Source organism: Ovis aries, chromosome 13 (assembly GCF_016772045.2).
Source record: "Ovis aries strain OAR_USU_Benz2616 breed Rambouillet chromosome 13, ARS-UI_Ramb_v3.0, whole genome shotgun sequence".
NCBI lineage: Eukaryota > Metazoa > Chordata > Mammalia > Artiodactyla > Bovidae > Ovis > Ovis aries.
In genome coordinates this window covers 75213835-75230642 of record NC_056066.1, presented here as the reverse complement: position 1 = coordinate 75230642, position 16808 = coordinate 75213835, and the positions used below count along the sequence as shown (strand labels likewise).

At 48.4% G+C, this 16808-nt stretch overlaps 1 protein-coding gene across 2 annotated transcripts; it reads left to right on the top strand.

The window, feature by feature from the left end:
• Positions 1-104: 104 nt before the first annotated feature.
• OCSTAMP (osteoclast stimulatory transmembrane protein) lies at positions 105-7464 on the top strand. 2 transcript variants are annotated; one of them, XM_042230224.2, is made up of 3 exons: positions 105-384; positions 3283-4288; positions 6117-7464. In XM_042230224.2, exons 1-3 carry the CDS (start codon positions 341-343, stop codon positions 6435-6437), a joined length of 1371 nt encoding a protein of 456 aa, XP_042086158.1. In that variant the 5' UTR covers positions 105-340; the 3' UTR covers positions 6438-7464. The 2 variants fall into 2 exon arrangements, with proteins under 2 accessions (XP_042086158.1, XP_042086157.1); XM_042230223.2 differs by having other exon boundaries at positions 113-384; positions 6072-7464.
• The last annotated feature ends 9344 nt before the right edge of the window (positions 7465-16808 follow it).

The following is a 16808-nucleotide window of genomic DNA, read 5'->3' as shown; positions in this document are numbered from 1 at the left end:
CATTGCTCCCCTGAGCCTCAGTTTCCTCTTCTGTGAAATGGGACTAATTCTACCTTCCTGCTATCAGGTTTAGTAGTGTTGCTTGTAAAAGACCATTTCCCTCCTCCCATACCTTCCAGCAGCTCCTGCCGGCCAGAAGAGGATGAGGCAGCTTGCCCAACCCCCTGGGAGGTGGACCCAAGCAGGGCGGGACAAGGCCATCAGGAGCACTTGATTAAGGGCAGAAAAGCAGAAGTGACAGGATTTCCCAAGTCCTGGAGGACGCAATTCCCCCCACTTCCCCTCCACCTGCCATCGCTGCCTGAGCCCGCCTGCCCACATCTGCTGCTGTTCAGGAAGCATGAGGCCCCCCAGGGGGACACTTGAACACCTCATCAGGACCAGGTAGGTCTGGGGACTTTGGACACTGGGGGCCACAGGCAAGAACACAGTCAACAAGCCTGATGGGTATGAGCCTAGGTCGCAAGCTCTGCTGTTCCCCGGTAGTGTGACCTCGGGGAAATCTTCACCTCTTTAAGTCTCACTTTCCTAAGCTGTGAAATGGGAGTAATAATAATGTCTGTGAGACCGTTGTGAGAGCTAAATGAGAAAATGCACACTTACTGCTTGCCATCGTGCTTGGCTCAGAGTAAACACCCAGTGAATGGCAACTGACTCCTTATCCTTTACAACATTCAATGCACCATGGTACACAATATGACTTAGAACTGGTTTTCCATTCCAATATCATTTAAATGATTAGCTATCATTTTAACAGCTATCATGTTCTGAATATGAATTATACAATAGAAAGCTTAGTTCCAAATTAAAATGCCATCAGGGGCTGGGAAGACCGTAATTCATCATCCCTATCCTCAAGTGGGTCCTCAACGCTGCCCAGCATGTATATAACTTCCCTAGTTCATTTACTCACTGACTCTCCTGGACAAATATTTTACACCTTCTTGTCCATCTTCAAATTTCCATCATCTCTTCCAGCATTCTCACCGTCAATGCTGATCTGGCTTCCTGCTACCCTGAACAAACAGAAACAAACATGTAACAGCCTACAAATATTTACGGAGCACCCACTATACATCAGACACTATTCTGGGTACTTGGCATATATCAGTGATCAAGAGAGACCAAGTCCCTATATTGGTGAAATTGATGCTCTCATGATAGATCATGGCTGACGTGGTACTTGCTATGTGCCAGACACAAAACGACCCTGTGAGGTACCACTTCTGTTGTACCATTTTACAGATGAGAAAACTGAGGCTGGTAGAAAGAAACTTGCCCAAGGTCACACAGATGGTGAGTGGTGAAGTGGGGATTTGAACCCAAGCAGTCTGGAGGTCACACACTTAACTATTGCTCTGTTCTGTGTGGATCGGATGATGCTGATACATATGCACCTACGCCTTGCCTGTCCATTCATCATCACCTGTACCCATTTTCTCTGCCATCCTACCTACTACTTAGGATGAAAGTCCCCTGCTCCTTTCTAAGACCAGCCCTAGCTTCCATGCCCTGCCACCCACTGAAGGATATTACTCCAGGGATCCGCCCCTTCATCACTGTCTCCACTCTTGATTGGATCCTCCATCTACCAACATGCTAGACTTTTTCTAACTTAAATGAACTTGGTCCCATTTCCCACATCAGCTACTATACAATTTCTCAGCACCGTTACTGCACAAATGACCTGGAACTGCTGTCTACACTTATGTCTCACGTTCTTCTCTGTCCAGTCTCCCATGAGTCCACTCTAGCTAGGTTTTGGCCCAACATGCCTCCAAGCTGCCCTTGTCCACATCACCAGTGACCTCCAGGTGGCTAAATCCAATGGTCATTGCTCAGCCCTCATCTTTCTTGACCCACCAGCAGCACTTGGCACATTGGATCACTCTCTTCTTCTTGAAACACTTCATTGACCTGGCTTCCCAAGCCCCACTTGGCCTGGTTCTCAGTCTCCTTCACTCCCAATCCCCTCCTCACCTCCCAGCCCATGAACTCTGGAGTGCCATGATGGTCTGTCCTTGGAGCTCTCTCCTTCCTGGCTACACAGGGTCTTAAAGAATTTCATCTTCCCCATCTTTAAAGACCATCTATCAGTCCATGACTCCCAACTTTCTATCTCCTGCCTGATCTCTTCTCTGAATTCCAGACTGTGTTTTTAATCACACACGGCAGTTCTGCCAAATGGCTGAACCGGCGTCTCAGTTTCCCCTCTGCCCCCTCCACTCAAGCCTGTTTCAACCACAGGTTTCCCATCTCAGGAAACATCACCTCAGGGCTTTCAGCTGGTCAGGCACAAAACCTCCCTGTCATGCTGACTCTGTTCTCTCTCTCCCACCCACAGCCAATCAATCAGTCTGCCAGTCATGTTGGTTTTTCCAACAAAACATATCCAGAACCCAGCTCTCCTTACTATTCCTCTGCTGTCACGCTTCAAAGGAAGCTCTATGAGGTCAGAAATTCTCCTCTGTTTTATTCATTCCTGCTTCTCCAATGACTAGCACAACTGCTTAACAAATGTTTGTCAAATGAATAAATAAGAGTATAATAGAGGAGAAATTTTCCTCAGATCAGCTGGTCCACTCTCTCCATCCCCTAAATTATAGAGGAGACAGAGGTCTATAAAGAAGGAATGTCCGGGGTCACACAGTGAGCTGACCAAAACTATGAAGTCAAGTGAAATAGCACCCCTCCCTGGGACTCCCTTGATGGCTCAGATGGTAAAGAATCTGCCTGCAATGTGGGAGACCTGGGTTCGATCCCCTAGTCAGGAAGATCCCCTGGAGAAGTGAATGGCTCCCCACTTCAGTATTCTTGCCTGGAGAATTCCATAGACAGAGGAGCCTGGTGGGGCTATATACTCCATGAGGTTGCAAAGAACTGGACACGACAGTGACTAACACACCCAGCACCTCTCCCTATTTCTCTCTTGTGCATTTTCTCTTCCATCTGTGCTTCTCTCTCCATGACTCTTTCAGTCCCCTGTACCGGTTGCCCTCACAAGACATAAACAGCCCAGACACACATCCTCAGTAATCTGGGTTCTTTTCCTCCTAACTCAGTGAGAATAGTCCTGGGAAGGCTCTGATTGGCTCAGCTTGGGTCATGTGGGTTTGGGATGGGTTACTCTGATTGGCCCACCAATTGGGAGCTGTGCCCACCTGTATAGCTAAGAGGATGGAGCCTGTTAACAGTTGAAGAGTTTTTAGGACAGGACCCCTGGGCAAACAGGCAACCCTCCAACCCTCCTGATAGAGGTTCCCCCGATTTACTTTTGTGCAGGTGGAGATACTGGTACCTGGGGCTCCGCAAGGCCCTTGCCCTGCTGCAGGCCACCTGGATTGCCTACTCAAAGCCCATCCCAGCCAGCTGTGGCCAGCTGCTGACCCAGGTCCTCCTGTGTGGTGCCCTGGCCCTTGCTGCCGCGAGTCTGACCTACTGCTGGCTGGCGTCCTCGCTGCTTTATCCTCTCAGGCCCTCGGCCGTAGTGGCCACTGTCTGCGGCCTCCTGGCCTTCCTGGGGCTGGTCCTGGTGCCCCCCGCCCGCTGCCTGTTTGCGCTCAGTGTGCCCACGCTCGGCACAGAGCAAGGGCGCCGGCTTCTTCTGTCCTGGAGCACCGCCACCCTGACCGTCGCCGTGGTGCCCAATGTCCTGGCCAACCTGCGTGCCGCTGGGCAGGTGCTGAGGTGCGTCACGGAGGGCTCCTTGGAGAGTCTGCTCAACACCACTCACTGGCTGCAGACAGGATCCCAGGCCCTGGGCCCTGACGGCCAGGCGGGCAGCCAAGGCCTGACGCTCCAGGCCCAGGGTGACAGTGCCGCCGCTTTCCGGCTCCATGTGCTCAGGGTCACCCAGCAGGTCCTGGAGGACTTCTCTAGCCTGGAGTCCTCGGCCCGGGTGGTAGCACTGGGGACCCAGAGGGTGGTCACTGGGCTCTTTATGCTGGGCCTCCTGTTGGACTCAGCCTGGTACCTCCACTGCTACCTGACCGACCTGCGGTTTGATAACATCTATGCCACCCGGCAGCTGACTCAGCGGCTGGCAGAAGTCGGGGCCACCCACCTGACGGCCTCCCCTCCAGCCTGGCTGCTCTGGGCAGCCCGGCCGAGGCTGTCCCAGGCGGAACTGCTGAGCTGTCTGGTGAGGCTGGGGCTGTTCACCCTGCTCCTGCTGGCCATGGCGGTGACGGTGGCCCTGGACCACGTGGCCTTCCTCCTGGCGCAGGCAGCCGTGGGCTGGGCTCGGGAGCTGCCCGCTGTGCCCGTCACGCTCACCATCAAGTACGATGTAAGTGCTGTGCCCGGAAGGTGTAAACAGAGTCATTTCCTTGAGGCAAAGGATTGCTGCTATTGTTTAGTCGTTCAGTCGTGTCAGACTGTTTGCAACCCTGTGGACTGTAGCCCACCAGGCTCCTCTGTCCATGGGATTCTCCAGGCAAGAATACTGGGGTGGGTTGCCATTTCCTTCTCCAGGGGATCTTCCTGACCCAGGGATCGAACCTGCATCTCCTGCATTGCAGACAGACTCTTTACAGTCTGAGCCATCAGGGAAGCCTAAGGGAAAGGATAGGGTTTGTTAAACCCTTGACTCATAATGGAGTTTTACTTGCCTGCAAGTCTTCGTCCTTGGATAAGCATGAGATCCAGAGGCTTTGGCAGATAAACGCATTTAATTCTCAGGACAGACTAAGGCAGTGGGTTCTGTTTTCACCCCTTATCACTCTGGATACTGATACCCAGAGACATTTACAATAACTTGCCCCCCAAAGTCACTCTTCACGTGTGACAGCATGTCCCAGCCTCATTTTTCTCATGTGTACAAACTGGATCAATCCTCCTACAAGATGACCATGAGCCTTAAAACGTGGTAGTCTCTAGAAGTATCTAGTAGGCTCCATGCCACATAGGAGATGTTTAATAAATAGTGGCTGTTATTAATAGCTCACATCTATAGATAATAGACTAGAGGTGACCTTACCAATGGTCAAGATCAGGAGTCCACCAACAAGAGCCACAGGCCAATTCTGCCAGCTTGCTGTGTTTGTAAATTGAGTTTTATTGGACTCAAATTAGCCATGTCCATGTATTGTCTATGCCTGTTCTATGAAGCTGAATATTTGCAAGAGGGATTGTATGACCTACCAAGCCTGAAATATTTACTATTTTAATAGTGATATATAAAATACCATCTATTTACTATTGGAAAAATTTACTATCTCATCTAGTTTTGTGATTTTTAATCTTCTTTGGCCACAAATCTTCTTTTTAATGGTGAGATCTCGCACAGAAATCCACTGTGTAAAACATGCCAAAGTATCAGACTCTGAGCTAATAATATTAGTAGTTAATATTTATTGAATACTTATTCTGTATGGGCTTCCCAGGCGGTGCTAGTGGTAAGAACCCACCTGCCAATGCAGGAAACATAAGAGATGTAAGTTTGATCCCTGGGTCGGGAAGATCCCCTGGAGGAGGGCATGGCAACCCACTCCAGTATTCTTGCCTGGAAAATTCCATGGACAGAGGACCCTGGTGGTCTACAGTCCATGGGGTCACTCAAGAATCAGATATGACTGAGCATACACATACGTAGTAATAGAAGCAGGACATTGGGACCCACTCTGGCTGGGACTGATCCCTCGGTGGGTTGCATGTAGCTCTCAGTGTGACCTTAGGTTCCCATCTTTTAAATGAGGCTCTTGATAGAATCAACCTCATACAACTGTGTTTATTTGATGGATTAGAATGTCTGAAGTATGCACTAAAGGCTCAAAGGAGAGAAAAATGCCCATAGGCATGAATTGGCTTTCTCTAAAGCATTCTCTGCAAAGAGAATAATAATAATAATAAAATAGCATTTGTCTGGTGCTTTTCATTGGGCAAAAAGCTTGTTTCTGATTCCTGATCTCATTGGGCCCTCCTCAAGCCCAGGAAGTAGGAGTTACTTCTGCGCCCAGTTTGCAGACACGCAGGCAGGGAAAGTTGGACCCGTCCAGCCCCAGAAGCATCTGTTTGTCGGGGAGGGAATGGCCGGGGTGTCTGCTGACTTGACCTTTCCCTCCTTTCTGAAGGCTAAGTACACCGTCCTGGGCTTCATCCCCTTCCTCTTCAACCAGCCGCCTCCAGAGAACCCTTACCTCTCTGCCCACAACTCTTTCCAGTGGGAGCTGCGCTTCACTGCCCCTGGCTGCCCGCTGCTGCCCGCCCAGCGCCCGCACACGGCCGCACTCCTGGCTGCAGGTGCCCTGCAGCTCGTGGCTTGCTCCACGGTCCTCCTGGAGACCTATGCCCGCCGCTTGCGGCACAGCATCGCTGCCTCCTTCTTCAGGACCCAGGAGGCCAGAAGGGTCCGCCACCTTCATGCCCGCCTCCAGCGAAGATATGACAGGCACCGAGGCCAGCCAGCACAGCCGCAAGATGCTTCCTCCTGCTCCTGACCCCTAGGCTGGCAGCAAGCGCCCAGCACAGGTAGACAGACCTGCGGGATGCCTAGAAGGACACGGAGCAGTGAGACTGAGGGGAAAGAGCTTTGGCGTCGCCCAGACCTGAGTTGTAACCTTGGTACCTCTTCTGCCTCCCTGTGTAACCTTGGGTAGATTGCTTCCCATCTCTGAGCTTTGGTTTCTGTATCTGAATAAGGACTGCATAATGGCACCCCACTCCAGTACTCGCCTGGAAAATCCCATGGACGGAGGAGCCTGGTAGGCTGCAGTCCATGAGGTCGCTGAGAGCTGGACATGACTCAGTGACTTCACTTTCACTTTTTACTTTCATGCATTGGAGAAGGAAACGGCAACCCACTCCAGTGTTCTTGCCTGGAGAATCCCAGGGACGGGGGAGCCTGGTGGGCTGCAGTCCATGAGGTCGCTGAGAGTTGGACATGACTCAGTGACTTCACTTTCACTTTTCACTTTCATGCATTGGAGAAGGAAATGGCAACCCACTCCAGTGTTCTTGCCTGGAGAATCCCAGGGACGGGGGAGCCTGGTGGGCTGCCATCTATGGGGTCACACAGAGTCGGACACGTCTGAAGCGACTTAGCAGCAGCAGCAACAACAATTAATGTGACCTCCTTTGCTCATGGAAACATAGTAAGGATGGGGTGAGACGGTGGGCAGCAAAGGCCTGGATAAACAGAAAAGGATGATACATGGTGCAGACAGGCTTCCTCTGGGCAAGTCGGGGGGCTTCCGTCCAGGCTGCCCACTGCGTTGGCTGCTGTCCCCCGTAGCTGGAGACTTTGCACCCTCATTGTGTCTGAAATTCTCCCTGGAACTTATCTATGTGTTCCTGAATCCTCTAGACTTATTTATAGTCATTAAAATTTTCTCGGTTTTATAAATATATTTTATTTATTAAATTCTAAATTAGATTGTTATTCCTTTCCTTCCAGTTCCTTCAGGGGTTTCCAAACTAGGGTTGCCAAGTTTTGCAAATAAATGTTCATGTTTGGGATCGCATGTACACCCGTGGTGGATTCATGTCAATGTATGGCAAAACCAATACAGTAATGTAAAGTAAAATAAAGTAAAAATAAAAATTTAAAAAATAATAATAAATGTACATGATACCTGGTTCAATTTGAGTTTCAGATAAACACCAATACAGGTTTTGTATAAGTACATCCTGAAGATACTTACATGAGACCCATATTTGTTGTTTATCTGAAATTCAAATTGATGGGTAGTTGTAGTTTATGGCCACTTCATCCCTATCGAAATTATGATACTGTTGCAGCTCCTTACCCTGTGGGCTTGGTACTCCCTGTCTTTCCCTCTAGGTCATTTTCTGCCCTTCTCTCACTGCTCTCTTTCCCAGGCATCTGACCTTTAGTGATTCTGTCACTCCCTTGACCTCTGACCTCTGGTTGGGCTCAGCCAACAGTATGCGCTGGCAGGAGGTCTAACGTGGGAGCGGGGAGAGAGGTCAGGATGTTAGTCTGGGAGACCTCCTGGCAGAGGCCCGTGTTCCTGCTCTGCGTGACCCCTGCCCCGTGGCTGCAATCCCTGCTGCATTTCCAGAGGTACCAATCTACCAGGTACAGGTCTTTGGCGGTGTCCCCATCCTTCCCTTCACCAAGTCCCCACCTCTGTGTCTTCATTAAACTCTCCTAAGTTATCCCTTTGAGATCTCTTTCCTGCCTGTGTTACAAATTCTTGACCGAGTCAGCCTCTCCCTCGCTTGCATGGACTTAAGCTCCCCAGAGGCTGGTTTGCACCTCAAGGTGATATTCTTGCTATTCCCACATCCTAGAACACTCTTGCTTCAATCAAGGCCAGCTTCTTTGCATCACTGGGACATTAGCTTAAGTATCACCTCCTCAGAGAAGACTTCCCTGACTACTCTACCTAAAATTGTCCCATCCCACCTAGTCCTCCTCTATCGCAGGAGTCAGCAAGCTCCAATCTGTGGGCCAGATCAGGTTTGTTTCCATGAATAGGTTTTATTGGACTTTTGATACACTTATTTAAGTAGTCTCTGACTTCCTTTGCTGTGATGGGAAATATGAGTAGTTCAGACATGGTGTAGGAAATCTGAAATATTTATCACCTGGCTCTTTAAATAAAATGGTTGCTGACCCCTGCTCTTTCATATTAAATTGTTCCATCATCTTTATACATAATTCTACCAATATCCTTTATTGTCTTACGTATGCATTTGTATATTTAGCTCTCTCCTTTTGTTTGTTTGTTTACTTGAAGGTGTGTTTCATGACATGCCCACGAGCATGCAAACTCCATGCTATCTGTCTGGTCTTCCACAGTTTTCCTAGCATCTCAAGCAGAAGCCGAGCAAGGGCTCAGTAATGATTATGTACACAGCCAGATACCTGGTGGTAGAATGTTTTAAAATACTTGCTTGTTCACTTATTTGGCTGCACTGGGTCTTAGCTGCACGTGGGATCTTTAGTTGAGGTATGTGGGAGCTAGTTCCCTGCAGGGATTGAAGCCTGGCCACCCACCTTGGGAGCTCGGACTCTTAGCCACTGGACCACCAGGGAAGTCCCAGGAGGTAGAATTGCATTCTCTCTGGTCTCAGCTCCTTCCTGAAGATCTGGGGCTTGAAGGAGGGGGTGGTCAGGCACTGGAAGCAGGCTGAGTTTGTGGCCAAACGGGAAGATGCTAAGCGGTAAGAGCACATCCCAAGCCAAGTGTCTCCACTTGAACAGCCAGTATGTTTGGGAGAATCGCATCAGACTCCAGCCATCAGCTTTGCGTGCCAAGGCCAGCTCCCTCAGGACCAAGCATGTGGTGGACAGAATAACGCCCCCCAAAGCGGTCCACGCCCTAATCCTCAAAACCTGTGAGTATGTTACCTGACATGGCCAAAGGGGTTTTGCAGATGTGACTGTCAAGTGTCTTGAAATGGGGAGATTATCCTGAAATATAATGTGTGCTGGGGAGGGCAATGTCATCACAAGAGGGAGAAGGAAGGACAGAGTCGGGAAGAGGGGATATGATGGCCAGAGCAGAGGTTTGGGTGATTTTGTTGTGAGGGAGGGGCCGTGAGCCAAGGAGTGTGGGCAGCCTGTCGTCCCAGGCTGGCAGAGTAGGAGAAAGTGGGGCTGTGGGGTCCCCAGAGCCAAGCACTCCTCTCTCCCCTGATGCCCTCCACTCCCCTCCAGATTCTGGCTAGAGCGGATCTGCTGCTGCTGCTGCTAAGTCGCTTCAGTCATGTCCGACTCTTTGTGACCCCATAGACAGCAGCCCACATCCTGATTAAGTACCATAAAATAAAGCCATGAGTTGTCTTTTGCTGTTGTTTATAACAACAGATTTAAAAAACAAAATAGGAGATGCAAACTGTTCATCATCACTCCTAAACATCTAAAAAAAAGTTTTCTTGCTTCTGAGTCAGTTTCTAGGTCTTCCTTTGTGTGCAATCTGAGTAATGGGTAGATAAGGTCACGTACACACTCCTGTATTCAAAATGGATAACCAACTAGAACCTACTGTATAGCACATGGAACTCTATTCAGTGTTATGTGCCAACCTGGATGGGAGTGGGGTGTGGTTACATGTATACGCCTGACTTCAAGGCTGGCTTAAAACTCAACATTCAAAAAACTAAGATCATGGTATCCCCTCATGGCAAATAGATGGGAAAACAATGGAAACAGTGAGAGACTTTATTTTCTTGGGCTCCAAAATCACTGCAGATGATGACTGCAGCCATGAAATTAAAAGACGCTTGTTCCTTCGAAGAAAAGCTATGACCAACCTAGACAGCATATTAAAAAGCAGAGAGAGACATTACTTTGCCAACAAAGGTCTGTCTAGTCAAAGCTATGGTTTTTCCAGTAGTCATGTATGGATGTGAGAGTTGGACCATAAAGAAAGCTAAGTACTTTGAAGAACTGATGTTTTGAACTGTGGTGTTGGAGAAGACTCTTGAGTGTTTCTTGGACTGCAAGGAGATCAAACCAGTCAATCGTAAAATAAATCAGTCCTGAATATTCATTGGAAGGACTGATGCTGAGGCTGAAACTCCAATACTTTGGCCACCTGATGTGAAGAACTGACTCATTGGAAAAGACCCTGATGCTGGGAGAGAGTGAAGGCAGGAGGAGAAGGTGACCACAGAGGAAGAGATGGTTGGATGGCATCACCAACTCGATGGACCTGAATTTGAGTGTACTCTGGGAGTTGGTGATGGACAGGGAGGCCTGGTGTGCTTCAGTCCATGGGGTCGCAAAGAGTCAGATGTAACTGAGTGACTGAATTGAACTGATACCCTAATACAAAATAAAAAGTTTGAAGTTTGGAAAAAAAAAAAGAAATATGAAACTAATTTGATCTAATTTGAAAAGGACTAATGTGACCTGAACTGGGTGCCCTCTCAGTTAGGGTTTGATTACAGATTAAAGAAAATTCCTTAGATATTTTAAGCCAGGAGATATTTAACACAGGGAATGAGTCCTTATGAAAGGTTGGAAGTACTAGAGGAAAGGACGTCCAGGAATGAGGGTCCAGAGCTGCCTTAACCAAGGAACTTGGCTCTGGGATAAATCAGGAAGGTAAGAAATCAGGAAGCAGGGTTCAAACTGCTGGATCTCAGGATGCACTCTCTTAGCTGTGTAGACAGATGAGAAAGGTGCCTCTGTAACCAGAGCCAGGCTGCATGTGGGAGACTTGGCCCCCAAAAACATGGATGCCCAGGCTTGGCCTTTCGACTCCCAAAATACTAGTCCCCTAATACTGAGATCCCTGCACCTCCAGCAGGGCTACCACAGGCGCACCTGTAGGGGAAGCGGTCCATAGCACGGGCCACATGAATGATGCATCCCCAGGTGAAGGGCTGAGCATCCCTGCCTTGCATGGCTGTACACGGTGATCAGGCTTTCAGGACACTGCTTACCAATAGAAATAGAAGCAACGAAACTGCAACTCTACTTTCACCTCACAAATTGCACGTGTATGCTGTATCACCTCAGGGGTGTCTGATTCTGTGCGACCCCATGGACTCTGACCCAGCAGGCTCCTCTGTCCATGGGATTCTCCAGGCAAGAGTACTGGAGTGGGTTGCCATGCCCTCCTCCAGAGGATCTTCCTGACCCAGGGATTAAACCCGTGTCTCTTACATCTCCTGCATTGGCAGGCGGGTTCTTTACCACTAGCGAGAGAACCACAATCACACTGGAATCCAATCTGTAAGGCTGGGAAACAGATTTCGGTTTTCCAAAGACTGAAAAACTATACTTTGAGAAGACATGCCAAAACAATGACTTTGAAACTTTTTTGACCTCAGCCCACACAGAAAATACCTGTCTCTTTGCAACTACACACATACACATACACACACACGGGCTTTCCCAGGGGCTCCGTGGTAAAGAAACCACCTGCAATGCAGGAGACCCGGGTTCGATCCCTGGGTGGGGAAGACCCCCTGGAGAAGGGAATGGCAACCCACTCCGGTATTCTTGCCTGGAGAATCCCATGCACAGAGGAGCCTGGTGGGCTACAGTCCATGGGGTCACAAACGGTTGAACATGACTGAAGCAACTGAGCCTGCACACACACACACACACACACACACACACACACACACACACACACACATACACACACATGCACACACAAACTAAAATAAAATTTTAATGAAAAACAGTTTTTTAAAATTATTTATTCATTTGTCTGTGTCAGGTCTTCGTTGCGGCATCTTCCTTGTGTCATACAGGGTCTTTGGTTGTGGCACGTGGACTCATTCATCTCACGCAGGCTCCAGAGCTCGCAGCCTCTATATTTGCCCCATGTGGGCATGGTTGCTCCACAGCAAATAGGATCTTAGTTTCCTGACCAGAGATCAAACCTGGACCCCCAGGGAAGACCCCACGCTTAGTCTTAACTTGTGCAATGCACTTTGATGTTTTTCTCCTGTCCTATTCTGTCGCAGTCCATGTAATCATATCTGGTTCTGTTCTATTCTAGTGCAGTCTATCTATTCCATTCTGGTCTCCTCTGCTCTACTGAATGCTACGGGTTAAGGTTTTACCCAGTTGAAAACCCCATTGAAAAGGAGGATTGATTGGCTATTAGGAAGAAGAATGGATTGTGTATCATATTTGCCCTAGAGATGGATACTTTTCAGATGGGAGGCAGGCAGGTTAGAAATAAGAGGGAAAGAGGAAATATTCATAACGTTGCTACCTGGAGGATGAAACACTGAGACACAGAGATGAGAAAAGGGGATTATTAAAAACATTTTTGTGGTGTATTACTCCCCTTGGGGTTTTCTCCAGAAACTCCACTAAAAATAAAATTACTTTCCCTTTCACTCTATGTTGCTACCAAAGTGTTTATCTGAATGCCAGGACTCAAGGCGAGCCCAGTGAGTCGGGTTCCCTGCAGTCACATGTCATTACAGAGGGAGGACACACAGATGGAGCTTCAAGCCAGCACCTCTGATCCGTCCTTTAATGGAACTGACATCCAAAGGCACATCCCAGTGGTTGGGTTTTCACAAGGATGGAGAACAGAAATCCTGCCATCTGCCCCCTGCACCCCTACGCCCTCAGCTCTGGGGTATTTTTCAGCTGTGAGTCAGCAATTGCACTGAGCTGGCCGCACTCCGGCCACTCTTCCACCCACTCCCCAAAGGTGTTTGTCCTCATTCCCGAGGAGCACGCTAGTCTCCCCGACACCCAGCCCCCATCACGTCCGCTCTCACAAAGCTGCCTTGTCATTTGCATGGGCAGTGACTCACCCACACATTTTAAAAAAATTTCCCAAGTATTACATGAACTTTTGCCCCTATAAAAATGAGAGCATTACAGATAATAATAGCTAGCGTTTGCTGGGTGTGCGGAGTTTGCTAGTAAATGCTTAACAACTGGCTCTTTAAGAAAAAAAAAAAAAGCCCTCATATATAGTGTTTGCTGATTTCCATGGTGTAAATACTCCTACCATGTGATTTCAAGCAACCCACATGTTGTCACTGGAAGAGGACCTAGGAATGGATGCCTGCAACTGACTCTCATGAGCTGGCTCCAGCACACCATCAGATGTGCCCCAAACTCTATAAAACCCCCATGTACATCATCTGGTTTAAACCTCACAGAAGTGTATGAGATCAATGGTATTGTCATCTTTGTTTAGAGGCAAAGAAATTGAGATTCAGAGGGGTTAACTATTTTCCCCAAAGCCGCACAGCTAACAAACAACAGAGTTCAGACTCCACCACTTAGTTAGTAGTTGTGTGACACTGAACAAATCACTAAGTCTCTCTGTACGTTGTTTTCCCTTCCTTTCAGTGGGAGCTAACAGAGCTTTCCTCTATCCATGTGAGATACGCATGGAAAGAAGCGTCTGGCCCAGGCTTTACAAATGCACAGAATTCACCAACATCTCACGTGCTGTGTGCTGTGCTGTGATAAGTTACTTCTGTCGTGTCTGACTCTTTGTGACCCTATGGACTGCAGCCCACCAGGCTCCTCTGTTCATGGGATTCTCTAGGCAAGAATACTGGGTTGCCCTGCCCTCCTCCAGGGGATCTGCCCAACCCAGGGATTAAGTCACAATCACATGACTTACATCTCCTGCACTGGCAGGCAAGTTCTTTACCACTAGCACCACCTGAGATGTCCAACATTTCTTACGTTTACTCAATGAATATTTATTGGACAACTCTGTATATTAAGCCCTGTGCTGAGGTCTGGTGATCCAGTGGTAAAAGGGACACATGAAGCTCCTTATGAAACTTACATCCTAGATGAAAGACTGGCAACAAGCAAGGTAATAAGTTAGCAAGATAATTTCACCTGGAGACAAAGAGGGTGGTCAGCAATCTTAGATGGGGTGGCCAGGGACAGCCTCTCTAAGGAGATAGCTTTTGATTTGAGGCCTGAAGGATAAGCAGGAGACAGACCTGCAAAAACAAAAGGAAAGAACATTCCAGACAGGAAAAGCTGCAAGTGCAAAGGCCCTAAAGTGGAGACAAGTTTGATGTTTATGAAGGACAGAAATGATGAGGAGGAGGTTGTCAGATCGCTTGTCTGAGGCTTAGCTCCTTTCAGGACACCCACCGGGCTCCCTGCTGGGTGCTCGGCCCAGAAGGACGGAGCAGAGTAAAGGCCAGTTCCAGCTCTCCTGACAGTCCCACACTTTACCTCAGGAGCCTCTTCCTCTTTGGCCTAGAGACTGGAAAACACGGGGCTGGAACCTCCTTCTGTCTTCTATCCCAAGAGCCCTCTGGCATGAGCAAAGTCTACAGATGAGAAGCCTGAGGTTCAGAGAGGATTATGTGATTTTTCCCAGAGTCACAAATGTGAATGTTGACCTTTCTCCTACTCTGACTTCAGAGCAAGTCAGATGGGCGAGGTGGTGCTAATTTCCCTTGACTGAGGTGAGGGAGAGAGCCCTGGGGTCTCCAGCCGGAGACGGTGAATGGTCCAGGGACCTGGAAAGCTGGCAGCAGCTGACGCCCTCTGCTGGCTGCCACAGGACCACCCTTGGGATGACTGCCGGGAAGAAAAGGTACCAGGTAAGAAGGCCAACAACTCTGCTGCCCCACCTCACTGCCCACCTGGAAATGCCAAGGTGATCCTAGACGTGAGTTCAAGTGCTGGGTTCCAATCTCAGGTCCAGGACTGGGCAACTCTGCAGTATCAGCTCTCAGGGGCTCTTGTCTCTTCCCTGTTGATCAAAGAGGGTGGGAGCAGTCTGTGAAACAGCAAGACCACCCACCTGTGCTCAGGTCTCAGACCAGAGGTTCTTCATGCAGCAATTTACAGGAGTGAGAGGAAGAAGGCTCCCTCTTGTAGCACCATCACAACCATTGGACTGCAGACGGCCCGGTGTGTCCCTCCTGTGACTCTCCTAGAGTCTTCCCTCCCCTCTCTCCCTCTCTCTCTCTTTCTCTGCCCCACCCCTCCCTTCCACTAGAGCTGGTTATATAAGAATATAACCTCCCCAGAGCACCCCCCTCCACTGCAGCAATAATCCTTCATGATTCATTAACTAGAATTAGTCTCTCACTTCTTTCCACCCTGATCACTGGGAGGAGAGATGGGACTAGCAAGACTGGCTGAAATGTTTTTCAAAGGATGGGCCACAAAATGTGGATCAGGAACCAAATTAACAGATGGCAACCAGTCTTTCTAAAAAATAAAATAGAATAGAAAATACCAGCACACATTGCTCCTAGTAAGCCCAAGTGTAATTTTGTAAAAATCGTTTCAGCTCGTTGCGTGCATGTGAGTGTGAGAGGTATACTAAGATACTATATAAAATTTATTTTTTGTGGATCCTGGGTGAAGAGAAAACTAGTAACTTAAATTGTTTGGGATAGAATTGATGATGGACAAACAGAATGACCAGGAACTCTGCTTAAACGTCACTTTCTTGGGATTGCATTACCATGACTTCCCTGGTGGTCTAGCGACTAGGACTCTGTGCTTCCAACGCAGGGGGTGTGGGTTCAGTCACTGGTTGCGGAACTGAGATCCCACTTGCTACACGGTGTGGTCAAAACCTAAAATAAAAAGATAAAAAAAAAACTATGGCTCTCCAACTCACACTGCTGTAGCATCTTAAAACTCTTATGACACGTGTAATTATCTATTTGCTTCCTGCCTTCCTCCCTTACTACACTATAAGTGCTAGGAAGCCAGGGACCAAGTTTTTTTGTGTTCACAGTGGCCCCCTAACTGAAATGCCTTCAAAAGGGCAGGGTCTGGTGGAAGGTTTAGAACCAGCTAGTTCTGGTTCCAACACCGACTTTATCTCTACTGTCAATTAACACCAAGTAGATCACTTCATCTCTCTAAAACCCTGTTTCCACATCTGTAAAAGGGGAGCAATCATGCCCACTTTGCCTAATTCTAAGTTGGCTATTCACAACAACAACCCAGCTCTAACATAACAGAAGGCCATCAGTGCACATGTGTTAAATTATTGAGTGGGTTTCCCTTCCCACTTGGATAGTCTTTGCTTTCTGATAATTGAGGACAGTTTGGTTCACTTGTGTCCCGTTATCATTATCTGGCAACCACCTGTGTTATAAAGCTCATGGATTGTGTGTCAGAACTTTGAACAGGGCAGAGTGGGGATCTAATAGTACTTTCCCCATAGGACACAGAGAGTATAGAATTACATATTTGGGGAGCACACAGAGCATCGCCAGGCAATACCTGGTGGTTCATACACATTAGTCATCATTTGTGATAGAGACTGACAACAGGGACAATGGAATTTTGGCTGGTGCCCCCAGAATACTCCCCTGGCAAGTTCCCTCTCGTTCTTTCTTTGTCCATTTATCAGATTTGTAGACACAGCAAGCTCTTCAGAGAAGAAGGGGAAGAAGAAGGGGGA